Here is a 26,105-nt window from a genome sequence, read left to right as displayed (position 1 = left end):
CGGCCGGATCTGGTGCGAGCCACACACAACACTATACTATACCAAAAGCAAGCGAGATTGCTGTCTCTTTTATAGGAAAGAAAAAGAGCAGAGTCGAATCAAATATTACAGAAAAGCTTAAATGGAAACGATTCGCCCGCGCAAGTGCCAGCACTGGTCGACTATTCAGGGAGGGGAGCCACCACTGAAATCCGATAAGAGAAATATGGGGAAGGGGAATACAAGGCCCTTTTATATTCGCAGGGGAGGGTCCGGGTACAGGCCAGGGATGGTGGAGGGAACAGTCCGTCTGCAGGAACCAGTTGGCGATATTTCGAAAATGCTAGAGCTGTTTGGTGATGTTTTCGGTGAGGTGTATGTTGTTGTAGGGAGAAGAATGGGTGGTAGTAGGTTGTGTGGAGTAGAGGTAGGTGTGACGACGCACGTGACGAGATCTGTAGTTGTCTGCAGGCATGGGGGTCTTAAATCCGGGGCAAGTTTTGGGTGGGTGCCAAAAATAGAGGAGTGATAAGATAAGAGCATGGTTTTGGGAATTGCAGGTTTTTCGGTGTAATTTGTTCTCAATTTCTTTGATTTGTTTTGTTTCTTTTCGGGTGGTGTCCTTGTATTTTTGGCACATTCAATTGTGTAGTTCGGCTTCTTACAGTGGTGCTAGTACTCTGATGGAGTTGTAGTCCGAAAGGAAAGATTATATGTAATTTTGCTCGGTGAATTCGAAAGTTCACCGCATATGTAATTTATTAACACCGCAACGATATTGACTATTGCCAGAATAATCAAGATCGTTTGCGCATCCGCAACATCAACTCCAACATTTGCGTTTCGAGAATGCGCTGATTGGACTCGCTGAGGTCGACAATGTCTGCGTCACCCACTTCGCTCATTAATTTGGAGAGCTTTCCCAAAAGTCCAGAGGCCTCGCAGACTACCGCCGAGTTCACATCAAGCGCATTACTTTTCTCCAGCTCGAGGCTATTTTGAACCAACACAAGCGACAGCTCTTCCTCAGAGGTTTTCTTCTCCTCAGAAGAATCGATTTTTTCGGTTTCGTCGTCCTGAATCTCTGGACTGGGCTTGATAATCGCTACCTGAAGCTGGGAAGGGGTCAATTCCCTACAGGCCTCTTGATTCCCTTGATGACTCGACTCAATTTCAGACTTGGTTTGCAGATCAGATTTTTCAAAGGACTCATCAACACTTGAATCAGCGGAATTAGCCACCACGTCCCTAGAGTTCATATCCAACGAACTTTCGTCGGAGGACGAAATCACTATCTGATTGACATTCACTGCATTCAAGTCCCCATGAGAGGATTCGGCCAGAGAGTTGGTTGAGTCAATATCTTCGGTGCGTTCAGAACTCTCATGTCCGCTGGCTTCTGCGTTGACGATTTCATCATGCTCCTCCGCCTTCTCTATCTCTGGCTGCAGAGTCAAAGTGTTCAGAAACTCTTTCTCAAGCATGTTGTCAAGCTTTTCTGCAGCAATAGGATAGGCACCTGATGTGGAACTTTCTGAACAATCCAGTCCAATCTTAGCCGCCCATTCCGCCCTGAACTCTGGGAGTTGATCCCACCTGTCATTAATCAAATCCTCCACAGCTACGTTTTGACGAAGTGCACTAACAAGAATTTTGTCTAAACTTGTCATGTCTCCAGAATACTCCTTAACATACGAAGACCACAATTGCTTGAGTGCTTCATGACTTGGAAGAAGCGGCTTGAGCTTAGTAATGACTAGATCCTTGAGGTTCAAAATTTCACTAGTCGCCTTTTGCTCTAGCAAATACACCAAAATTGGTTCTACCATTTCCGGCTCTTGTAGCCTCTTTTCGATCAATGATAAGATAGCTCTTTTCAAATGATCGTATGGTGCATCATACATGAGATTGAGGAAAAAAATAAAGATTTGCGATGACCACATTGCAACATGTAGCTGCTGGATGAGAGACTCGAATTCTTCAGGCTTTGTAAGAACTATTTGTTGTATAAGCCTCTTGGCCACCCCGGCATAATTCTGGTCCAAAGTTTTGAAGATATTGCTGACTATCATCATTTCCTGAAGAGTAAATTTTGCGTTCTTGCGGTTGTTCAAGCATTCACCAATGTAAGAAGCTACATCTTCTCGTTTTATCTCAACGTTCACATCATTCAACAAACGCAAAAAAAGAAGACTCTTCTTCTCCCCCACAGCGCCATAGAGCATACTCAAAATTGCATTCATCTGGTGATCCGAGAAGCTTTTGGAAGATTGCCTCAATACAACGTCGAATACACTTTTCGTAGATGCATCGCTTGGTACCAAGTTTGCTGCTCCAAAAGCGTCAATTAGGTTTAAAATGAGCTTGAAGGTCACTTCATAAGTCATTTCATGCGTGTCAAAAATCAGCTGCAAGGGGATATGAAGGCTCTCAATAAGATCAAATGTAGCATTCGAGGGTTGCACCTCTTTCTTGAGTATCAGCTTGATTGAGTTCAAAAATGAACACAACCCAGTCAACTTTGTATCAATAGGGATATGCTCCAGCTCAAAGAGTAGTTGTAGGACTGGGAACACCTTCTCGAAGCCCGAGTGTAGCCATCTTGGATTGAAAGGATGTACCTCCGCAATTCTGATAGGTTCATTGGACAAGCACCGAATACTGTTGGGAACTTTTTCACTTGAATTGGCGGGAGCGCTCAACAAGCCGAGCACCACATCACTTCCTAGAAGGTGCATGTATTCAGTTGAAGATTTCGACTTGAAATAGAAATTCATCATCACAGGTACAACAATCCTTAGCCAACAAACCTGAAAGAATCTAGAGTTAGATTTCTGATGGAAATTAAATAGGTTGTAAAGAATAGACACGAAGACTCTGTGGAAAGAATCCACTATCTCATTTCTGATCTCCGTTGTATTGATGCACAAGAAAGGATGAATGAGAAGCTTGATTTTTGGCCGCAAGGCAAGCTCCCAATTCGGAGTGTGCCTCGAAGCACTTCCGGGGTTCAGTTTGACGGGGGAATTTACGGAGATTGGTATCAATGCTTTGATATCCCTCAATTCGTGGAAACAAATTTTGTAGATTATGACTTTCCAGGAAGTGAGGGCTGTCTCTTTCGCCAGGAACGACTTTTCATTGAAGCAGTCTTTGTGAACTTGTAGCCACTCATTGAGATGCTTCCAGTTCTCCAATCCGCCCGGTATATTCCCTATGAGTAGTGTCAAACCTACCCAAATGTCCATGGCGTATTTATGATGGCCATGCCATATGAGCTCTTTGAGATTCTCTGCCACATAGTCTATTGTCAATGTCTGGGGATAGGAATTGATGGACAATAGATTTTCCGATATCCAAGACTTGGATTCCATGGGTATAGGAGATTCAAGTACCCTTCTTGTAACAGAGCAGACATCTTGCACATCTAGGTATGTTCTTGCAACCTCGAGCAAGGTTGTGACTCCAGTTCCTATGACTTTGGCATACAAGACAAAAGACAAGTCGCAAAGATTGAGCAAAAACCCAGGAAACCAAAGGTGGAAATTTTTGGCAAGAACATTGGGGAAATTTTGAACGAGGTTTCGAAGGGCAATAAATTTTTCGTTTATAAGAGAAGAACTAACAAAGTTTCTCATGTTGAGCAACGCAAATAAAAGCTTCTCCAGAAGGGGGTCGGCAGTTGCCTCGAAGACAAGTTTGCGTCTCTTAGAAGAAATGTTGCAGTCCTTTATGATGCTGAGATAGGGCGCAACTAGGGACTTGGGAATGTTGGGCTTGACAAGAATGTCACAGGTGTGTGAGTAAAATGAGCGGATATCCTCAACAGAAATAGCAGCGTTTAACGTTGGCAAGGCCAATAGATTGGCAATCAACTTCAAAACCTGGTTCAAAATCCTGGAATCAAATGGGTTGTTAGAGGGAGCGGTCAATCGAGGAGCTTCGCTTTTGACGAATAGACTGGACTCCAAAAGACCGATGTCTCGCTGAGCGTAAGCACAAAGCAGCTTCATGTATTGCGTCGGATTGCTCCGCTTGAACTCAGTGTTTGCTTCAACATGCGCTATCCACACCGAGTCCTCTCCAAGAAGAAGCTCCTTGAGCGTTGTTACATCATTCGTTTTACAAATAAGATTCAAGGTGGCATAGACCTCGAACTTCTTATCAAAAGCCGCATCTTCAAGAACGTCAAGACACCCCTCAAGGAGCTGAGGAAGATCCTGCGACTTACACAGTAGTTGTATTATGGTGCCCGGCTGCCAGAACTGGGGATTACTAGGAGAGTGGACCTGGGCTCGTTGAGGCGACTTCACCCACATCGACGAGTTGCATGGGTCAAGTGGAGACACGAGTTCAATTTGCGTAGCCTTGAGAATGGAGCGTCTCGGAGTATTAAGCTGCGGTTCTACATCCATATTAGAGTACTCTTCAATGATATCGCTGGCGATGGTGTCAGAGAAAGCCACAGACTTGCGCTTCTTCGTCGGAGAGGACAGGATGTTCGAGTGCACAGACTTCTTTTTGCCCAGGCGAGGGATCATCTCCGTCTGGATCTTTTTGATTGGCGACGAATTGAGCTCAAATGGTACATCGCCATGAGGTGGCTCCCGCGCAGCAGGTTTGAGCTGCGGCGTATCCTCAAGACTCACGAGTTCCGAGAGCCTGCCTCTTCCCTTCGAGTTTCGTAGTTTCTGATTCGTTGGATCTACATCGTGTGGAGCTGGCTTCTCGGGAGTAGAAATAGCGGAAACATCAGCGCTTTTATATTCTTCAGGGCCAGGTTTCGAGCCCTGCTCAAATGAACAGTCGAACGAGCTCTCGTCCACGGTCAAGTCGATCACCGGCAGTTCCTCTCTCCCTCGGCTCTTGGCCGTTTTGGGATTCTTGTTCTTCTTCCGTTTTGGAGCCACAGAAGCAGCGGCAGAATTATCCTCCAGGGATCGTAGCAGCGACGACCTTGTGCGGGGTCGTTTCTGGCCCTTGCTGGGCAGAAGAGTCAAAATTACTGGTTTGGGATCCTCATTGGGTGGAGCTTGGGTATTGGCTGGTGGTTGCAGTGCAAGAGCTTTACGTCTTGCCATGGTCGAAAAAGCCACAGAACCAAGTGGGATATATTAGTGATGGCTCTATTGTGCAGTTTTTGTAATTATTTTTTTGGTTCTGGGGGTGGAACGTATGTAGATCTATGAAAAATGTGGAGGCCGCGTCTTCCCGATACTGCAATGCGATGGCATCGATTAAGCGGGCGCGCGTACTGGGATGCGATGATCTGAGCATAGAGCATATATGTTTTGGGGCCGGCGATCTGAGAAAGACGAGGCTGGAAGAAATTTGAAATTTGAAAATTATTTTGGACTTGTCGCTTGTCGTTTTGGATTTTCTTGTCCGTCGGCTGGTTCTTCTGGCGCTGCTCTTTTGGCTGGTGTTTGTGTGGTTTCTGGCCCGGGTTCAGCTGAGAGAGCATGTACAGGGTCATCTTCATTTGCAGCCAGTGCTTCAGTGTTCACACTCTCGAGAGGTGTAGGAATCGTAGAATCTTTATCGATCGTGTTTACTCTTGTATCGTTTCCATAGAGCCCAACAAGCTCAGATGGAATCTTAGGAGAGGTGGTCAACGGACTCTCTGACGATAAGGCGGCAGTGGTGTTGGGCGCAAGGTCCTCAGAAGGTGTCAATTCGTTTGTGGTTTGTTCTGTGATTGTGTCATTAGAGTCTTTGTTTTCTTGAAAAGCCTCCACTTGTGCGGGCTCTGTAGCTTTCTCGTCATCGACGTCCATGTCAGCAGAATCGACTGGGTCTTTCTTTTCGTCGTCCACGTCCATGTCAGCAGGATCGGCTTGGTCTTTCTTCCGGTCATCTAGTGTCACTCTTTCGTCAGTGAGGTCAGCAGGATCCAATACGGAGTTCAACAGTAGCCAATCCCTCGAACGTGCGTCCTTGATCTTTTTCCAGACAAGTATATCTTTCTGATCTATGAGATGCTGGCGCAAATTCTCGTCCTCTGTGTTTACAATTTGGCTCTTGAGGCCCTCGATCTCAGTAGAAGGATCTAGAGGTTCTGCGTGGCTTGTTTCGAGTAGGGCTAGTCCAGTCTGGACTTTCATACGTCTTGAAAGCTGTGGAGTAGCGTAAGTATTGAAGTAGCGCTTTGTTTTGTACGGAGCGGCTGCATCAAATTTCTGCTGCGTTTCAGCTATGTCCTTTTCCGTAAAATCATCAAAAGACACAAGAGTTGAGCCACCTTTCTGCTTTCCATCAATAAGCCAGGACCACCAATACTCCTCGGAGTGGCTCAGGTGCTGGAGAATGAACAGCAACAGGGTGTTGCAAGACCTTATTTGGTGCAATATATCGCGCTTCATCTTTTGAAACTTGACGGCCAAGTGCTCCGGGGTAGTCTCATCAATTATGTGTTTGGCGCTAGCGGGGATGTCTGTACTTTTGAGCATGGTCAGCTTCCTGGAAGCCTGTAACTCCAGAAAGAAACAAGACACCATGAACAATTGGACCAAGAGGAGTTTCCTGAATTTGCTCTGATCGAATCTCTTTGTAGCGTATTTTTCATCCTGGTTTTTGATGGCCTCTAGTTCTTCAGAAGTGGCAGTTTGTGCGAACGCAGAGAGCCAGTATTGTTCGGGAGAGAAAATCAAATCTGTCTTCTGGTCGCCTTGGGTAGATGCGGATGTTTCAGGCTTCACCGCAAAAAGATCTCTTGGCGGATGGATTTTGGCGTACCGCCCTTCTTCGTCTAGAAAATACGCAGATAATCGGGACATGGCATCCACCTGCGACGAGAGAAGACGTGGGTTTTTAAGAAAGGTGTACGGATCGCGAAGGAGGCGCTGGAAGGACAAGATGTCACGTAGGAGATGGCCGTCGCTTGTTTTCGAGGGGCCAAGATGGGGCTCCTTGTTGGTTCTTCGAGCCAACATGAGAAGCTTATTGAGGCCTGTAGCATCGTCGAAGTTAAAGATGGAAGTCACAAATGCGCGCACCCTCGCCTGGAATACATCGCTGAAAGTATCTTTTTCGTACGAGTCATACTTCCCGCTGCTATTTCTTTCGTAGTACATATCGGTCAAGCCATTACATATCTTCAACAACGCTATTCTATCCAGCGGAGAGTTTGCATCGAAGAACCCAGAAGACATGATATCCCTCCGAGACTCCATGTAATTCCAGAAAACACCAATTGCATCTGTAGATACAAGAAGTAGCGTCTCCAGTACTGTCTGAAGAATAGAGTAGAAGCTATTCTTTACTGCCGGAAGACCCCCAGCCTTGTAGAGATGCAAAATTGTATCGAAAAGAAGCGAGAGCTTTTCGACGGCACAGAGCAGCTCCTTATCGATTTCAGTGCCTTGGAAGTCTGTTTTCTCGAGGCTTTCGTTCGACAAGTTAAGTCGTATTTCATTAAGATACACGTCTGCAACAAGAGAAAGACCCATATCCAAACAGAAGATTTTGGCCAGGGTATTTGCCGAGGACAAGAAGTCGTCGGCTTGTGTTTTGACATCGGTATCAGACTCGGAGATGTCTAGTTTTGGCAGTATATGGATCTTGTCGATGATAGACACTAACTCGGTGGAATCGAGGTCAATTGCGGCGGGAGAAAGCAAGATGTTTTCCTGTTTATCCGCTTCATTGGATTTTTTTTTTATATACTGTTGGACCAACGTCTTGGTGCTTTCAATCGAATCTGCAAGCAGCATTATGTGGTACCAACTAAGAGAGGCTACTAATTAGTGGGGGAGAATGTACTTGTATTGAAAGAAGAATTGGAGGGCTAAGAATTTTGGAGAAAATAGGATGGAGCTACATCAGAAATTTACAGGTTGGCCCGAGAACTCATGTGTCGAAGATCCATGTGTATGTTTCTCTAAGGTAAGGTTATGTGGACTAGCAGAAACGCACCACAAAGCAGTGAATCTTGAAAAAAAGAGGAAATTCTTCAATCTTCAGTATCTATTGCGCGCATCCCAATACCAAATTGTCAATTTTTCAGTCTTACTCAGCGAATCTAGAGACTCTTCAACACTGCCTCGGCAGCAGAAACCTCCACCGACACGTTATCTGGCTCCACAAAAGTCTGAGTGACCTTTCCATCCTTGGTGACAACTGCATATCTCTTCGATCTAGCATTGCCGAAGAACTTGGCCGCATCGAAAAGCACGTCCCAAGCGTCAGAGAACTCACCCTTAGGGTCGGCCAAGAACCGCACACTGCCAGCATTGTCGATGGACTCACCCCATGCCTTCATCACAAAGGCGTCGTTGACACCAACCACATAAACAGAGTCAATGCCCTTCTCCTTGAACGCAGCCAAGTGCTTCAAGTAGCCAGGAACGTGCGAGGCCAGACAGGCAGGAGAAAAGGCACCTGGAATGCCCACGATGATAGAAGATCCAGATTTGGCCTCGTCGGCCAAGTTGACATCGTTGCCTGGAGAACCCTCGAACAAAGTGGCAGAAGGAATCTTGTCACCAACAGCAACGAATCTAGCAGCCGAGGAGGTGAAGGTACGGGCGAATCTTGGGAGAGTGGATGATCTGAGAGAAAGCATTATTTGAGTTTTGTGGTTTGGTGTCTTTTGGGTTCAATTGGCTACAGAAAGAAGAAGAAGTAGCTAGTTGCTAATAATTGGAGGTACCTACTAAGTGAGTGGAATTTGTGAAGGGTGGTTGTTAACACCGAGACCCAGATTGAGGGGAAGCTAAACACGTTTTGTGGTCAATGGTTGGGGGAGTAAATATTTGAAATGAGTTGGATTGTGTAATGGTCTTGGATTTATTTTAGAGCGTGTATTTGGGGAGGAAGGTAGGCCTCTGTGTGGTTTTTGCAGCCAATAGAGATACAGAAGAACAAGCAAAACAGAAGGGCCAGACAAACCTGGAATTGATGTTGGAGAGACAACAGTCACATTGAAAGCGAAATATAAATAAAGAGAGAAAGAACGCGAGTAGTTTTGTTTTGATTACAATGTAGATAAATCTGATCTGGGGAAGAGATTGCTAGGTACACTAATTTCTCAGAGAACAGACTGAACTAAATTCGTTTAAATAAATTTGAAGTAATTCTAAATGTGACAGCGGATGGCGTGTCTTCAAAAATATTATGCATTTTGGGTTCTTTCGTTAAGTTCATCTATTCCAGTATTAATCAAAGGCTCTATTGAGCTTGATACGAGCAATCTACTAGAAAATTGATAGCCAGACTTCCTTCTCAGATTCTGTTGATTATTTTTTATTCACTTAACTGCGAGCTTTAATTCAAGGCTGTCCTAAACTTTCAGATTCCAACTTCAACCTATAACCAACGCGAACACAAATTTATCTATAAGACTCAGCTCAAGCACAATTTCATAAAGTGAAATTTCCTCGTAAAAATATCATACCCCAAAACCCTCAATTCTAATCCGAAAAGACCCTATCTTCCAGATCATCTTGCAGGATGACTCTGAGTCACATTGGTATACCCGAATCTTTCTACCCGAATCCCCAATTTCCCACCACAATGCCATTAGTTCACGGACAAACTGTCGACAAACACACCCGATGCACGCACTACCACCTGGATCTCGATGTTATTGCGATTAAATTCTCATGTTGTAGCCTCTATTATCCATGCTATAAATGCCACCAGGAAGATCAAAGCCACGAGGTGAGTCCCTGGAACCCGAACTGTTTTGACACCGAGAAGGTCATTCTATGTGGAATGTGTCAAAGTGAATGGACGTTCAATCAGTACAAAAAACAGCCGTGGTGTTTGAATTGCCTGGCAAAATTCAATCCGGGATGTGCTAATCACTATCATATCTACTTCGACACGAAATGTACAACTAAGAGTTTACTGGATTCTAAGGACTAAAATATAGATGAAGGGATGTCTCATAATGCTATGGAATCTTGTCGAGACTGCGTTTCTTCTTGAAAGTTTGATTGAGTTTTCCCGGAGACTGCAAGAGATAAACGCTGGTCGATAGTTTCCTCTGTGTTTTTGAAACCATTCATAGGTGTTTTAGAATTTTGAATTATCCCACGAATGGACCGAAATCATGTTACGTGACAGTGGCATCATCCAACCAAGCTAAAGTCAATGACGCCTTCATGAAGTCTATGTTTTAGAGATGACCTGGTCGTAAGAAGAGCCGAATAACACTTCATTTACTATTTTTCAATTGTTAAAGTCACTGATTGGGAGGCTTCTCGTTTTCATTATCATCGCTGCAAGCACTCAAACTCAAGAGGCCCGACAATTGTACGTATGATCTCATACTCTCCGAAATTGAAGCCAATTCGTAAGTCAGGTATTTTTTTTCTCGGTCAAGTCTGAGTACATTTTTTTGCCCATATCTGCATCGATTCCCGCCATGCATCTCGTATATTATCATTTAGAGCCGTTTTTCCGTCATAGAGCGCAATTGCAATTCGTAGCACAGGGCCAAGAAGCCTTCGGAGCAGTAGTATTTTTTGTTTTGAATGCGTCACCTTTTTTTCCAAGAGTTCTAAAATGTCAAGGAAAAGACGGTCGCTGGACGTATCGCCCTTTTCCCATCCATGGACAGATGACTTTTGGTCATGTCACCCACCCAAATGTCTTGATGAATGGTTGATTCTCGATATTAGTAGAGCTATCCGCAATAAAAATGGTTGGGAACACAAGCTTAATGATCCGGAGATCGTTGCCAAATGGAAGGCCGAGATCGAAGAGCAAAAACCACAATCGCATAGCTTCGAAGAAGTATTTGAGTATGTCCTTCAAGAGCTCGATTGGTATAGAGCTCAACAAGAAGGCGATCTAAGCAAAAGTGGCTTTAGATACTCGATTAATACCTATATTCTCTACAGCGACAGGGCAGTATCAGAAAGTACCAATCAAAGATTGAGAATACTCGAGCTGAAATTAGAAGCTTCAACCGCCAAAGATTATCATCCGAATTCCAATGATCTTGTTGTGGATGTTGTACACCCGTCCTTATATCCAGTTGTATATGGACAAACAGAGGAGTACAAAAATGGGGTTTTGTCTAAGATTGAGTACACTGAAAATATTAAATGCGTCAAGCGCCGAGTTTTGGATTTTGGCGTATCGCAGAATTTCCAGTGGCTTCCTGCTAAGTTGGTGTATGACAAGGACGCTGGCGGCTTTTGTTTTTCATCTTACATCAATAATCTACACCCAATAGATTTTGCAGATCTATATCATGAAATAGAAAATGTTTTCAACTCGTGCTTGTCAGGATTAACCAGATGTTTGTCTCATTGCGCTTCTGATGAATACATCAGAGTGGAAGTGCCTACCTATGACGATGCCTATGACGAGAAGTATCATGAAAAAAGGGAGGAAATAGACGAGCTTGATCTAACACTTGACCAAGAGCTAGAGTACGATCTCTTGTTGGAGCAAATGAAGCCTGAGTTCGTCAAAATAACAATCCCGCTATGGAAAGGGGGTCCAGCCATTACGCCGTTCGACTTGACATCTTTCGATCACTTGAAAGTCATTGTGAAGCTTGCAAATATTGAGTTGACCCCTGAAAAGCCCAGATATGACGGCGGGTCCTGGCACGTAGAGGGTACCATCAATAAGGACATCGTTGCCACCATCCTATACTACTACGATGTTGAGAATATTCAGGATTCCAGATTGTCATTTGGAGAATCGATCGATGATCCTAAGGCTGATCAGGGCGACGAGTTCTACTGCCAGTACTATCATGGTATCAATAACGAAGATCTAATGTTCAAGGCCGCTGGCTCAGAGGAGACAAAAAACGGCCGTGTAATTGTTTTTCCAAATGTATTTCAGCACCATGTCGATGCATTTGAATTGGCAGATAAAAATAAGCCTGGCCACAGGAAAGTATTGTGCTTCTTCGTGGTGGACCCATACAATCAACTAGTGAAAACAAGCGAGACAGTTCCGCCCCAACAAGAAGAGTGGATCCAAGATGAAAGAATTATTGAGAAGTATTTTCCCGGAGCTAGTGGTCTCAAATCCGTATCGAGAGATGAGGCGTTGAAGAACAGAGAGAAGCTAATGGCCGAACGAAGTCTCGCCGTTAGCACTGAGATTGAGGAGGGCTACGCTGCATTTTACCGAAAGTTTGCTCTTTGCGAGCATTAATTTTGGGATCGATTGCAATGATCGATTTCACGAGATTGACTCTGATCCTCACCAATGTAATAATTCTACATCAAATGCTGCTCGGTACTCAATATCAAAATAAGGACGGTGCTTAGTATTCAAAGCAATCGAATTTTTCCAAAATAACACCTTCTTCCGTATGTATCGTGGACAGAAATGCCGGTGGACAGAAATGACGTCTATAACTACAAATCACAAACTACAACCACAGAACAAAACACAAACCACATACCAAACAATCCAACTAGTCATAAAATTAATTAGATCTTAATTCCTCTCCACTCAATAAATTCCTCCATCACACTACCATTCCCTCCCGAGATCTCGTAATTCGACCAAGCCACACAAACACACCAACCGCCCCAAACATGACGCAAACAAATCAGCAAAAACAAATTACGCAATATTCCGCTCGCAAAAACCCCGGATCACCAGAAGCCAAGATCGAGCTCTCACTTCTTCCCCAGCTTATCGTAACCATGCGTCCTGTCTGCACTGCCTCCTTGATAAAGCCGCTTACTTTCCCAAACCAAACGACGCCCATTCTAATTGATCCGTTGGACTATAAATACAGCCGTTCGCGCCCTCTTTTTTTCTTCAACAAAACAGAGTCAGATCACAATTGTTGACTCGTCCACTACCTGTAGCTGTAACCATAGCGCTGTGCAAGTGGTAGTAATTGATGTGCTTTAAGCATTGGTCGTTTAATTAACAGAGAATTTGAGTGATATTGCTCTGAAAAAAGGGGAATATATAAACACTGCGATTCAGAACATTGATTCTGACACTTTTTTTTTTTGGAATACGGTTCTTTGTTGCTATATTCCTTGAGCTTAGCCTATTCAGATCTACTCTGTACTAATCACAATTCATGAGTCGCTCGCCACAATTGGGTCTGTCGGAACAGACCACCGTCATCATTTCGCACTTGAGCAAGGGCGATTTTGTTGCGTCGCCCGGAAAACAGCTCTCGTTGGCTAACCAGATCAAGTTGGCCCTTCTCAACTTGGCCACCGACATCACGGGCCACGAGTTGTACCAGGATATCATCAACTGGTCCAACTTGCCCTTTTTAAATCGTATTATTGTGATTTTCAACAACGGAGCGTCTGCGGCGCTCGCATACGACTACTTGGAGAAACTGTATCGTCAAGAGAAGCCATTCACATTGCCGGCAACAGCCAAGTTGTCGCTCCAGGAGAATCTTTTGCGCCGGTCGAAGCTGTCGGACGCTTTGACCGAGAACAACGCCTTGGAGTTGGTGCAAAACTTGAAGAAGTTCAAGAGCACCTATGGCGAGGAAGACTACAAGGAACCAGAACCCAAGCATTTCGACACCTACGAGGACCTTATGAAGCTCGGAATCGACGTCACAAAACTCAACTCAACAGAGCTGTTCACGGCCCCGGCGCTCAGCCGTTCGGCCTCGGCCACCAAGACGTTGTTCCGGCCCAAGTTGGAGCTCTCCACTGCTGGCATGGGTGGCTCCATCCCACCGGCGTCACCCACCATCACCCTCGATGAGCTGGCCTAAAGTATAAAAAAGAAATCAAGGCGTGGGAGGCATTTTTTTAATCTGTTGGTGGAAACGAACAGTGACCACAGGAACATGGCCACCGCAACACGCTCAAAAAGTTAGAGCACAAAATTACGTAAATTAGGCATCCGAACATGTGACCATGCAAATCTCTCACTGCGTTTGTAAATGTAAAAATCCCGCCGTTGGTCTATCTCGGCCCTGGACCCTTTGCAGATCTGTAACTGCATACATCAACCCCCAGTTACATAATACTGCAACTAATACTACATTTGCTTCTTCCAACAGACATTATGGCAGTTAAGGGTTTGGGTCAAATTGACCAACAATACGATGGTATGTACTAGTGGTTCTGGATATAACGCAGAGATCTGCCTTTTCTGGATCGATTTAGGGATCCAATTCGCTTTATAGCAGCACTCCCAATTTGGAGTATCAATCACACATTTAAAGCCTACAGAACGCAATGAATACAAGTAATATCTTCAATAAAAAGGTCGTGTCGTCACCGCGTCCCCAAAAATATAAATACTCGACCAATTCCCGTTCTTTTTCGTTAAATGTTCCCCACAGACGTCAACTAACCACACCAGGCCAAAACTTGAGAATCGGTATTCTTCATGCAAGATGGAACGCTAAGATCATCGACAGCCTCGTCGACGGATGTATCAGAAGATTGAAGGAGCTCGGCGTTAAGGAGGAGAACATCATTGTGGAGAGTATTCCTGGCTCGTTCGAGTTGCCTTACGGAAGCAAGTTGTTTGTAGACAAGCAGGCCAAATTGGGCCAGCCTTTGGACGCTGTCATTCCAATTGGTGTGTTGATCAAGGGCTCCACCATGCATTTCGAGTACATCTGTGACTCGGTCACACATCAATTGATGAAGCTCAACTTCGAGCTTGGTCTTCCGGTGATTTTCGGTGTTTTGACCTGTCTCACTGATGAGCAAGCCGAGGCCCGTGCTGGTCTTATTGAGGGTAAGATGCACAATCACGGAGAGGACTGGGGAGCAGCTGCAGTGGAGATGGCATTGAAGTTTAGAGTATGAGCGATGCTGGCGCGTAGTACATAACAATGAGAATTTTAAGAGAAATTTGTTTTGCTTTCTCTGGACGGAATTGTGGTTTGGAGAGTTTGTAGGTGTATTCTCAGCTTTAGATAGTTATGATGCTCTGAATATGATTTATGAAGTGGTGGTATTCTTTTGCAATACAAAGCAATTTTATTTCTCCTTGAATTTATGAATTTTGAAATACTAATTTTACAAAAGCATATTCTGAAAAATATTCTATGATGTTATTGAAATTGTAGTGCTCATATCCTTCTGCTGGTCAGTTCACATCACTCACCAGCCCTCTTTTCCTACAAATCCATCTAGTACAATATCAAATAATTCTGTAGAGTACTTCTAAAATAATTGAGTCATACTAAAATATATCAATATATGACCCGTACGTTGAGTCCCCCAAATCTACTCAGGCGTACTGTCTCTATGCCACAGAATCACACAAGATACAACAAACGAAATACGAAAGAACAGAATATCAACAAAATCGAATTCAAAACTCTTCACTTTATTCTTCTAAATTAATTATTCACCGCTGATGCCACGTTAAATGTTCTGCCCCAGATTCCACGTCACGTGACTCCCCACCGCTCCCACCTCGAATTTTCAAAGTGTCCACCAATTCTCCCCCACCTCAACTAACTACACCATGAGTGGATGTATGTACACAAATTGCATTCGAGCAGATTCCTAAATAGACGGTTATGAGCATTTGTCTCTCCCCGCTTCCCCGCACCCCCTGCCCCGCTCCCAAAACTATATAAGTACTAACAATCCCCCCAGTCCGACTTCTCGACTTGGTGAAGATATTCTTGCCTGTATTGCCCGAAATCGAACTTGCCGATGAAAGACTCACCGTGGATGAAAAGGTAGTCTACACCGTCGCCAGTGGATTGGTGTTTGTGATCTCCCAGCTCCCAATCTATGGATTGGTAAAGGACGCTCCATTGAAGATGGCAGACCCCTTTTTCGCATGGAGACCGCTTTTTGCTATGGAGCAAGGTACGTTGTTGGAGTTGGGTTTGTTGCCCGTGTTGGTTTCCGCCTTTTTGTGGCAGATCGCTGCCTCCGCTAAACTCTTGAAGGTCAACTTGGCCTACTCGTACGATAGAGAGTTGTTCCAGACCGCGCAGAAGTTGACTTCGCTCTTTTTGGGCGCCGTTTTCGGTGTCAGTTTGATTGCTTCGGGCTACTACGACTCTGTTGTGCGTGGCTCCGCCGACTCCAGCGCCTTTGGCTGGTACGCCTTGATTTTCATGCAGATTTTCGGATGGAATGTTCTCTTGACCTTGGTCGTGGAGATTTTGGACAAGGGCTACGGTTTTGGTTCCGGTGTCATGTCTCTCATTGCTTTGAACGCCGCCACCAGACTCGTCAGAGACGTTGCAGGTGTTGAGCTTGTGTCTGCCACTCCAGACGGCGAGCCAGAGACCTACGGTGTGGTCACTTTGTTGCTCAAGGCCTTGCTCAGCATGGACTTTTCCGCCATTAAGGACGCCGTTGTTGGTATGTTCTTCCGTTCTGGCTTCCCTACCATCGGTATGGTTCTCGTTGTTGTCGCATCTGGCCTCGCCACCATCGTTTTGCAAAACTTTAGAGTTGAGTTGCCAATCAGATCCAACAAGGCCAGAGGTACTGCTAACGTGTACCCCATCAGAATGTTGTACACCGGCGCCATGCCAGTTCTTTTTGCATTCACCATGGTTGCAGCTGCCCAGATCTCCCTCCACTTTGTTGCCGTTGCTCTTGAGGCTGTCAACCCAAGCTTGGCTGCCATTGTTGAGACTCGTTCCGAGAGCGGTGCTGCTACTGGCGGAATCTCGTTCTACTTGAGTCCACCAACGTCTTTGACTGGATCTCTCCTTTCTCCTATCAGAGCCGTGACCTTTGTTTCTGCCATTGTCAGTTTGGCTGTTGCTTTCGCCAGCTTCTGGTGCAACGTCACTGGATCTGCTCCTAAGGACATTGCCAAGCAATTCAAGGACCAGAGCATTGTTATTGCTGGTAAGAGAGAAGTTTCCGTCACCAAGGAGCTCGGCAAGATCATCCCACAAGCCTCTGCCACTGGTGCCGCTGTCTTGTCTGTTGTTGCATTGGTCGGTGAGATGGTAGGTGCTAGCGGTAAGGCTGTGTCCGTTGTGATTGGTGTTTGTGCATCTTTCGCCATTTTGGAGGAGTTCATGATGGAGGTGCAACAGAATGGAGGCGGTTCTCAATTGATGAGTCAATTGGGTATGAAGTAGAGGAGACTGTTGTAGTTCCATTGAAGGTAGGTGTAAGACAGTTGAGGATGTCTGTTTAGTTTCGGTATATTTGAAGGATAGTCAGGACACTAAATGTATTAATTATGAGAGATTTGTAGTCGAAATACTTTCTTCATTAGAGATCGTATAGATGAGTAAGTTTGAGGGAATAGTAGTCACTGTTCAATTGGGGCATACCAAGCGACAATAAAATATTAAGCCAAAAGTGAAATCTTCAAGTAATTGTATTGTTTAAAAAAATAGCTTCTTATCGATACTTCCCCGAAATACCATCAAATACAGTGAGCCCTTGCTTTTATCGAGCGAGTTCAACAAATACACAACCAACAACTCCCAAAATCTCAAGCCTTCCAAAAACAATCCCCCAACGAAACAGTCACAAAATTGCTCTCTTTCTTTTCTTCTCTATCTAATTGCACAGATATTTACTCAGTTCAATCACTCGCACCTAGTATATACTATCACAGTCTCACTTACAACCTACTACTACACATTATATAGCACTATATAGTAGTATATAGGTGACCATACTACATCTACCACACACCACAAACCATGCCTCTACCCTATAAAGTCGTCCTTCTAGGTGACTCATCGGTTGGCAAAACATCCCTCGTCCACCGCTTCATCGCCGACGCCTTCAATCCGCATCTGGCCAACACAATTGGCGCTGCTTTCATTTCGAAAGATTACACCCACAACGAACGCACCGTCAAGTTCGAAATCTGGGACACCGCGGGCCAGGAACGGTACAAGTCGTTGACGCCCATGTACTACCGCAACGCGCTGGTGGCGCTTGTGTGTTTTGATCTCGGAGTGCCGGAAGCTTCGTTTGAGAGGGCAAAGTACTGGATCGAGCAGCTTCTAACGTTGGGGCCGGCGGACATCAAGATCCGTGTTGTCGGGAACAAGATGGATTTGGAGCTGGAGGAGGCGGGGCTGCTCCTGTTGATCGAGGAGTTCTGTAGGGAGAGACAGTTGGCTGTACTGAAGACGAGTGCGAAACGGGGCGAGGGTGTAGGCGAGTTGTTTGATTCGATCGTGCTGGAGATTCCGCAGGCGGAGTTTGATAGTTATAGTCTGGAGCAGGCGCAGGAGGGCCAGACGGACGATGCGCTTCTCTTGAACTTGCGTAACCGAAGGACTGGCTGTTGCTAGATAGTGTGGACCTTTAGACAGGGTGGACTTCTAGACAGTGTGTTAGACAGTGTGATAGTAAGTGTGGGTTTTTAGAAATAGCGCTAGCTAGAGTGCGTGGAGTCGCTATTGTTGCCCTAGCTTTTCAGTGCTGAACGTATGAGTTGAGAAACTGGTGTTTGCGCCCGTGTGTGCTTGGAAACATTTGCACACATGTCATTGCATTTTGGTGGTTGCCGAAGAGTATGCATGCTTTTGACAATTGAGTTGTTTGGAAGCTGCAGATCATGTTAAGCTTCAGTCCAGAAGAACTAGAACCAGAGGTCATGCTTTATCTGACACCATAAATCTCTCACACCCACCTCGGTGCTTTTCATTATTGCATGCGTTGGGCCCGAAAATAAACCGTTCTGAGTTACTCTCATCCTCACTCGTTTCTTCGTTTAAATGCGTTGTATTTGCTGATCACTATCAATGGCTCAATTGATGACATTGAAACCTTTCAGCCAACACACCAGAGACCTGGTAGATCAACCTGGTCTTTTTCTATGTTTCTGCCTATCGAGTTCTCTCAACTTTTTCCATTCTCTCTTGGTAAATAGAGTCTCTCAGCTACCACTCGCCAATCTCACACCCAAACTCCTCAGCGCTGACCCCAATTGAACACAAAAAATTCAGTCTTCATTCTCACCACCTGCTACTTCTTTTAAACTCACTATTGGGGTTCTGCCAAAATTTGGACCTGTATGTTGTTTCTATCCTGGCGCTGTTTCAGAATTCCTTACCACTTTTGAATTCCTGAAACACACTTTGTTTATTTGCATCGAAATGAATTTGACCAACATCTGGAGAAAAATTGTGGGATTCGTGCTTACAGACTATTCTAGCGTCGAGCAGGAGACGTCTACAGATCTGTTCACTAACAATCAGTTGCTTGCAGGCGATTTTGGCTACGAAAAGTTGACTCAGGAGTTGCAAAATGATCTTGAAGCCGTCAAACAAACTGCCGAGTTTCAAGCATTATCCGAGCCTGGTAAAGTAGTCTTCTGTCAATACTTGAACGACATGGCGCAGCATTTCGGAACCCATATTGGGCGCCACAATTTCCTAGCCTCCGCTCGAGTCCAGTCTTGGCGCCAGAATTTCGGTGATTATTATTGTAATTGTCCACGTGGAGTTCTTCCACAGATAGACCTGTTTCAACCAATTCACATCGTAGACTTACAAGCTTTGAAGTGCCTGGAGTCACTTTATGAACTGTTCAACGATAGCGGTCCTCAGCGCGAGTCTTTCTTCTCAAATGTATCGTCGAAAGACATTAAAGGTATGGAATTTCTTGCGGATTCAGTGCTGGTGACCAAGACTAAGGCTTTTGATGGGCTAGATGGTATACACTGTAAACTCGACGCAACACACGAGCGCTTGTTTCAGCACATTGAAAAAGCCAAGAATGCGCACTATACCTATGCCTATCAAGCCCAGTTAATCAAAGATAATTTGGTAATCATACATTACGGGATTGGTATATTTTTATTGGATGCATTGATCGATGTGATTAGGCAGCGTTTCCAAGGACACTTCCTTTGGAATATTTTGGTGTTCTTCATCAATGTTACTGCTGTGTTACTTTTCTTGCCTCCCCGAGTATTGCTGTTTTGCTGGCTGTTTCGACAACATAGACATTCTGTTGCCATTGTTTCGAACGCTGTCGAGACTTTGAAATATGGTAATTTTTCCAAGCACTATCAATGTGCTTTGAAGTGCTACCTCGGTTTCCATTGCGTCGATATCCAATCGATTTGTCGAGAACTTCCTTACGAGCTCACTAGAAAAATGTCCAGAAAGGAGATCAAGAGCATCCGGGAAAAGCAGATTATTCTCTCTGATATTTTGAAAGATACCATCAAAGAAATGTCCAACACCTGTTCGATGATCACATTCAGGATTGAGCTAGGAGGTATTTTTGTGACCTTGATGTCCTCAGAAGACGAGACATACACCAAAAACTTGACAAAAAATTTGGATCTAATGCGAGACAGCATTAGCGCGGTGCGGAACAGAGCCAAAGAACTTTGTGCCTGTAATCTTTCTCAGTCTAGTGTATGGAGTGAGGCTTACCGAAACGAACTCAAGCGTTTGGAACTGTTTTGCGTTGTAATTGCAGCAAAATTAGATATTTTTGTCCTCGGCTGCCAACCCGAAATGATGAGAGTTGGCAACAATTTGGAAACGGCTTTTCTTGCTGATCTTCGAAGACTGGGGATATTCTATGCGTGTTTCACAGTCCTGATATATGTAAAGTTTCATGCCTTCATGTCCAGTCTCTTCCCGGACACGGACTTAACTTCAGTCTTAATGGAATGGAATCCTTTTTCCCGCTTTTTTTCCAGATTGGGATTGGGTTTATTCCTATGAACAGAGAGGCCACAACGTCTCCTGAATATCTGGAGCCAAAGCGCAGTTCAGATTCGATTCTAACCTGCCGATTTCTCTGTGAATCGAAATCCTATTTTTTTATATCTTGCGCCAGCATGTTAATACCTTCTTAAACTTCATTGATTCTTGCTTGAAGCGAACCTGTTTTTGCTTTCGGATGCTAGAAATTGGGTTTTGAGTGCATACATGCTTTACTATTTCTTTAATATTTCATATAATCCATATAAAAATTCAATTATTCATTTAGTCCATTCTTTGTCTCATATGAAATATAGTTTCACTTAGAATTAGAAGAGCTTTCTCAGTTTTTCGCCGAGAAATAATATAAAGTGAATCTTCAGGAGTCATTCTCCCGCATTGATGATGGACCTGTCAGTTACCTCGAGAAGATTCCAGTTTCTAGTCACTTCATTCTGCTACCTTAAGTGTTCTTTGAAAGTTGGACAGATGAACCCTTTAAAATCTTTCTCACTTTGGGATATATTGTGACTGAAATAATTCATTTAACGACTAAAATACTCAAGTAGTTGCCTAGTTTGGTTTGGGAGGTGAATGTATGCTGGCATTAAAAGAAAGGACACTTAAAGGGTGAATCATGGCTCTGTTTAAATCTAGAAGGAAGACTATTTCATGTCTGAATTAAACGTAGTGTTGTTTTAGATCGAGATTACTTAGTGGATAATCCTAAAATTTAGTGACTGCATTGATAATCATCCGCAAAGAGATGTCTATTTTGTGAATTGAGTATGAATTAGATCGGTGCAAAAGCATTTGCTATATTAATACAAGGAAACTTTTTGGGATTCGTCAAAGCCACTGCAAAGCATAAGCGGAGGTTATATAGGTTGGTTGGCTGGATGGAGACCTTTCAGTTTCCAAAACTCACGCTTTGTATCTTTCTCGAGCAAGCTTTGGGACTTTTGAGGTTTTTGCGCGCCACCGTCATTCTCTTCTGCGTCGGAGTTTTGTCCTAAGCTCATGAAGTCTTCGACCTTTTTACCATCTGCGCGTGGCTTGGAAGTGAGCTGTGGAGCAGGCGACAGTGCTTTGGATGGGGCCTTGGAAGAGGCTTTCGATGGGGCTTTCGAAGATGCTCTTGATGCGGCTTTGGAAGATGGTTTTGATGCGGCATCCGATTTGTGTTTCGAAGAGGCGTCAAAGAAAGGTGCGCCATCATCTGCACTCTCCTCGGTCATATCTGAGAAGTAATACTTGTCATTTCCGTCAGCGCCGTCGCTCTCACTATCCTCATAACCATGATCGATCAATGCATCGTTAATCACTTTGTCTCTGTCGTCATTGAAATCTCTATCTTTACCATTGAACTTGATAATGTCACCCAAAATCAGCGCGCCGACCCGCTCCTTGAACGATGCTGCGTGCAACTCGAAGCATTTACCAACTAGGAGATGATATGCTCCCACGAATGCCTTCTTTATTCCGTTTAAGTTGTATGATGAACGAGTGATGTTATTCTGTGGGTCGGAGGGATCTTGGATCACGATTGCAAACAGACCCTTAAAGGATCTATGCTGTGGACATGCGCTTTTGAGCATGTATTTTGGAGTATCATTGACCGGGTCGATTGCAAACAAGAGCCTGTCGTAGGAGAAGTTGAGACCGTAAAGTTCGAAGAATTCTATTAGCAAGGTTCCCAAATTCTCCATCGCAGACACGTTGCCGGTCGAAAGACGCGGATGTAGCTTCAAGAAGTGGTACACCATGATGATTGTGGAATAGCCTCCAAGGCCACCGACGTGGACGTCGTTGAGCCATCTGGAACGAAGGAACTGTTTGATTATGAGTACCAATTCACGAAGACCTGGCGTCAGAGAGAGCCATTTACGAATTCTGCGCGCAGCATCGAGACCATTTGACCTTTCAAAGGAGATATCGACATGCACGTTGTGTGTGGGATCCACAAATTTGATGATGGGCACCTTTGCATTGGCAATGACCTGGAGGTTCTTCGCGAGGCCATTTTTTCGAAGATATGATGAGAGCTGGTAGAGACGAGATCTCTCTTCATAGTCTCCAGTGGTGGAAATGACCACCATGTCGATATCGGAGCCCGGGAGGTACAAGTCGGTAGCAGAGGAGCCAAACACGTGCGCCTGCGTTGAGGGCCAAAAATGGGAGATGTTGGCCTTCAAGTTGTTGATGATATCATTACGGGTGGTGATTTCCTCCTTCGAGGGCGAGATGTAGTTGACAAAATCCTTGATTTCGAGCGTGAGCCAATCGGCGATCTCCTTCTGTTTGGAATGATCTTGGCCCTTCACCCATGGGTACGCCGATGTGCTCAATGCTTGCACATACGAGGCGCCGGAGCCGTCGTCACTTAGGTATCCATCATCGGAGTTATGGCCATCGTTTTCGGCCCCGTTTGGATCTGCCTCATCTTCGCTGGATGTGAAGCCAAAACCAATAAAGTCATTATTTCCTGCGACCTCGTTTTCAGCCTCTGAGTACCGTCTCTTCCTTGGATTGGAGCCTGCTATTGGTTCTGCTACTTGAGCCAGCTCCAGCTCTGAGGCGCCGTTTTCTTCCGCAGATACCACATCGTCCTCATTCTCGGAAACAACAACAACATCGTCCATATCTCCATCTTCGTCCTGCAGATCCACAAGGACGATTTCTGTGTCCATCGGTGGTTGTGGTTTCTCGGTATCGCTGACGACAACGGGCTTCGCATTTCTATTTCTCCGCAGCGCCGTTTGCGTGACCGCCTTCTCCTTCAGCCGCCGGGCCTTTTTAGAGGCCGGTCCACCTTGTTTTGCGCGAGCCATTGTGGTCTTTGGTTCTTTTGAGTAGGAGATGAGTAGCGATGAGGTGGGGTAGGTGAAATTTCACGCTAACGTGGGGTAGGGACGAGAAATTCCGTTTTAGTTTTTTTAGTGGCGGGACAATCTTTTTTGCGGATTTTGGAGAGTGTTTGTTGCGCGAAAATGTGTTTCGGTGAGTTTGGATTATGGATTTTAGTGGTAGAGGTGGGTTTTACGCGTTATAATGGGTGGATGTTTTGCTGTTTCGTTAGATTTTGAGTGGGATTTCATTGCTTGAGAAAGTTTGCTTTGGGATTTTTGGTCGTTTGAAGTTCACCGGTGTTCTCTAGAATGGGTGTATCTTCAATTGCAGTTGACATACGTCATGGTTGATTCTGAGAGAAGAAATTTTGAATAGTTGAAATCTCTCTTTTCATTTCAGTCAAATGTTTTACATGCTTTTAGCAATTCTTCTGTGATATCCATTCACATTATTCATTCACTCCATCTACTCATACCACCTACCTATACCACACATAACAAACGTTTTCAAAGGAACTACAATAAATAAAAAAGTAGCAAAACTTCCACTTTTATGTATCACTCCAAACTCTAGAATCACAATTTCTACACTTTTCTATTCTTAGCCTTCTTTAAAACCCAGCTTCCATAGACCTGCACACCGACCACACTTCAGATCATTCTACACTGACAGGTATAAATACACCACGTTTCGCCAATTTCTCGAATCTGCCGCCCGCTGTTTTTTTCTGAATACTCACAAGAATACAGCCCTCAGTCTAGATACGCCCAATACCATCTGTAGCCCCCATTCACCCCTCATTCCTACGTAATCCTAATCTTATCAAAATGTTGGAAAACTACACCCAAGCAGGCCAGAACCACATTGTCAAAGCCTACGATGCTTTGAAAGATCCGCAGCAACAGCAACAATTCGCTGCCCAACTTTCCGCTATCGAGGACCCCGTACACTTGGTGAAAACAGTCCAACAGGCAATCCAACATTCCAGTGAGGCAGCAGCATCCAAGGAGTTGGCCCAGCTTCCCGGCGAATGCACGGCCTCGGTCTTGGATCAGGACCAGAACGAATTGGCGCAGTGGCGCGCCTTGGGCTTGGACGCGATCGCCAAAAACCAGGTAGCGGTGCTTCTCTTGGCTGGTGGACAGGGCACGCGTTTGGGCTCGCTGGATCCTAAGGGCTGCTACGACATTGGCTTGCCTTCCGGAAAGTCGCTTTTCCAAATCCAAGCAGAGAAAATCTTGCGCATCCAGCGTCTTTCTGGAGAGAACGCTACTGTGCAGTGGTACATCATGACCTCTGGTCCTACTAGGGCCGCCACAGAGGCGTTTTTCGTGAAGAATGACTACTTTGGCTTGAAGAAGGACCAAATTATGTTTTTCAACCAAGGCACGCTTCCGTGCTTCGATCTTGAGGGCCGCAAGATTTTGTTGGAGAGCGAATCGTCCATCTGCGAGTCTCCGGACGGAAACGGTGGTTTATACAAGGCCATCCAGACCGCCGGCGTCCTCGACGATATGAAGAGTAAAGGCATCAAGCACGTTCACATGTACTGTGTTGACAACTGTCTTGTGCGTGTGGCAGACCCTGTGTTCCTTGGCTTTGCCATGCAAAGAGGTTTCGACTTGGCTACAAAGGTGGTTCGCAAGAGAGACGCTACTGAGTCTGTGGGGTTGATTGTCATGGACAAGGTATCTAACAAGCCTTGCGTGATCGAGTATAGTGAGATTTCTAAGGAATTGGCCGAGAAGGCTGACCCAGAGGACTCCTCGAAGTTGTACCTCCGCGCCGCCAACATTGTCAATCATTACTACTCTGTTGAGTTGTTGGACAGAATGCTTGCCAAGTGGACGTCGTCGCAAGAGTTCCTTCCTTTCCACATTGCCAAGAAGAAGATTCCATGCTTGGACTTGGAGACTGGCGAGTATGTTAAGCCCACCGAGCCCAACGGCATCAAATTGGAGCAGTTCATTTTCGACGTCTTCCTGTCGGTCGAGCTCGAGAAGTTTGGCTGTTTGGAGGTTGACCGTGCAGAGGAATTTAGTCCGTTGAAGAACTCCAACGCTGCCACCAATGACAACCCCGACTCGTGTAGAAAGCATTACTTGGAGTTGGGTACCAAATGGATTCACGCACAGGGCGCAATTGTATCCGAAGGTGATTTGGTGGAAGTTTCATCTCTCGCAAGTTATGCGGGCGAAGGCTTGGAGTATCTCCAAGACCGTGCTGTTCTGGGAGAAGTTACTGGAGCCTAAGAGACGAAACTACGAGCACAATAATAAAAACACAGCGTCCTTACAGAAACAAGAAAAACCAAAACCTCCAAAAAATCTCCTCGGTTGACACAAAAACCGTCTTCCCCTGACCAACGCTTCTACCCCGGATTTCCTGGTTGCAGGTCCGAAGCCGGTATCCCTGTGCCAGATCACGGGGTAGCGGGTCGGCGCAAGTATAAATAGAGCCTGATTTCCCGCCGTTTTGGAGATCAATACCAACGACTTTTTCCCACCGATTCCGCCCTATTCTTCTCAAAGGGTGTCCCCACTGCATATCCTCCGTAGTTGCAGTACTCCATATTAGTATATTAGTGTGGATAGTACCCCTGGCTGACGCATTGAAGCCATATAGACCCTTAGTAGATGCAGTGAAGCGCAAGTAAAAAATCATCACACCGGGCCTTTCTCGCACCGATCTCCCCCTGTTTTTCGGTATCTCTCATTGGCGCGACAAGTGT

The 26,105-nt window shown here is 45.1% G+C and overlaps 11 protein-coding genes across 11 annotated transcripts; 7 read left to right on the top strand and 4 right to left on the bottom strand.

Moving 5' to 3' along the window:
- Positions 1-776: 776 nt before the first annotated feature.
- On the bottom strand, positions 777-5,060 carry PUMCH_001723 (uncharacterized protein; the record flags this gene model as incomplete). Its single annotated transcript, XM_063020762.1, has 1 exon — positions 777-5,060. The coding sequence occupies one exon, from the start codon at positions 5,058-5,060 to the stop codon at positions 777-779; it is 4,284 nt and encodes a 1,427-aa protein (XP_062876832.1).
- Positions 5,061-5,324: 264 nt separating this feature from the next.
- PUMCH_001722 (uncharacterized protein) lies at positions 5,325-7,691 on the bottom strand (the record flags this gene model as incomplete). Its single annotated transcript, XM_063020761.1, has 1 exon — positions 5,325-7,691. The coding sequence occupies one exon, from the start codon at positions 7,689-7,691 to the stop codon at positions 5,325-5,327; it is 2,367 nt and encodes a 788-aa protein (XP_062876831.1).
- Positions 7,692-7,999: 308 nt separating this feature from the next.
- Positions 8,000-8,542, bottom strand: PUMCH_001721 (uncharacterized protein; the record flags this gene model as incomplete). The annotated part of the gene is made up of 1 exon (XM_063020760.1): positions 8,000-8,542. The coding sequence occupies one exon, from the start codon at positions 8,540-8,542 to the stop codon at positions 8,000-8,002; it is 543 nt and encodes a 180-aa protein (XP_062876830.1).
- Positions 8,543-9,429: 887 nt separating this feature from the next.
- Positions 9,430-9,846, top strand: PUMCH_001720 (uncharacterized protein; the record flags this gene model as incomplete). Its single annotated transcript, XM_063020759.1, has 1 exon — positions 9,430-9,846. One exon carries the CDS (start codon positions 9,430-9,432, stop codon positions 9,844-9,846), a length of 417 nt encoding a protein of 138 aa, XP_062876829.1.
- Positions 9,847-10,488: 642 nt separating this feature from the next.
- PUMCH_001719 (uncharacterized protein) lies at positions 10,489-12,105 on the top strand (the record flags this gene model as incomplete). Its single annotated transcript, XM_063020758.1, has 1 exon — positions 10,489-12,105. One exon carries the CDS (start codon positions 10,489-10,491, stop codon positions 12,103-12,105), a length of 1,617 nt encoding a protein of 538 aa, XP_062876828.1.
- A 2,024-nt stretch (positions 12,106-14,129) lies between these two features.
- On the top strand, positions 14,130-14,711 carry PUMCH_001718 (uncharacterized protein; the record flags this gene model as incomplete). Its single annotated transcript, XM_063020757.1, has 1 exon — positions 14,130-14,711. The coding sequence occupies one exon, from the start codon at positions 14,130-14,132 to the stop codon at positions 14,709-14,711; it is 582 nt and encodes a 193-aa protein (XP_062876827.1).
- Positions 14,712-15,682: 971 nt separating this feature from the next.
- On the top strand, positions 15,683-16,972 carry PUMCH_001717 (uncharacterized protein; the record flags this gene model as incomplete). The annotated part of the gene is made up of 1 exon (XM_063020756.1): positions 15,683-16,972. The coding sequence occupies one exon, from the start codon at positions 15,683-15,685 to the stop codon at positions 16,970-16,972; it is 1,290 nt and encodes a 429-aa protein (XP_062876826.1).
- A 576-nt stretch (positions 16,973-17,548) lies between these two features.
- PUMCH_001716 (uncharacterized protein) lies at positions 17,549-18,151 on the top strand (the record flags this gene model as incomplete). The annotated part of the gene is made up of 1 exon (XM_063020755.1): positions 17,549-18,151. One exon carries the CDS (start codon positions 17,549-17,551, stop codon positions 18,149-18,151), a length of 603 nt encoding a protein of 200 aa, XP_062876825.1.
- Positions 18,152-18,958: 807 nt separating this feature from the next.
- On the top strand, positions 18,959-20,545 carry PUMCH_001715 (uncharacterized protein; the record flags this gene model as incomplete). Its single annotated transcript, XM_063020754.1, has 1 exon — positions 18,959-20,545. The coding sequence occupies one exon, from the start codon at positions 18,959-18,961 to the stop codon at positions 20,543-20,545; it is 1,587 nt and encodes a 528-aa protein (XP_062876824.1).
- An 857-nt stretch (positions 20,546-21,402) lies between these two features.
- PUMCH_001714 (uncharacterized protein) lies at positions 21,403-23,355 on the bottom strand (the record flags this gene model as incomplete). The annotated part of the gene is made up of 1 exon (XM_063020753.1): positions 21,403-23,355. One exon carries the CDS (start codon positions 23,353-23,355, stop codon positions 21,403-21,405), a length of 1,953 nt encoding a protein of 650 aa, XP_062876823.1.
- An 846-nt stretch (positions 23,356-24,201) lies between these two features.
- On the top strand, positions 24,202-25,626 carry PUMCH_001713 (uncharacterized protein; the record flags this gene model as incomplete). The annotated part of the gene is made up of 1 exon (XM_063020752.1): positions 24,202-25,626. One exon carries the CDS (start codon positions 24,202-24,204, stop codon positions 25,624-25,626), a length of 1,425 nt encoding a protein of 474 aa, XP_062876822.1.
- Between the last annotated feature and the right edge of the window lie 479 nt (positions 25,627-26,105).

This window comes from Australozyma saopauloensis, chromosome 2, assembly GCF_035610405.1.
Source record: "Australozyma saopauloensis chromosome 2, complete sequence".
Lineage (NCBI taxonomy): Eukaryota > Fungi > Ascomycota > Pichiomycetes > Serinales > Metschnikowiaceae > Australozyma > Australozyma saopauloensis.
The sequence above is the reverse complement of the archived record's forward strand: the minus strand, read 5'-3'. Positions and strand labels throughout refer to the sequence as shown.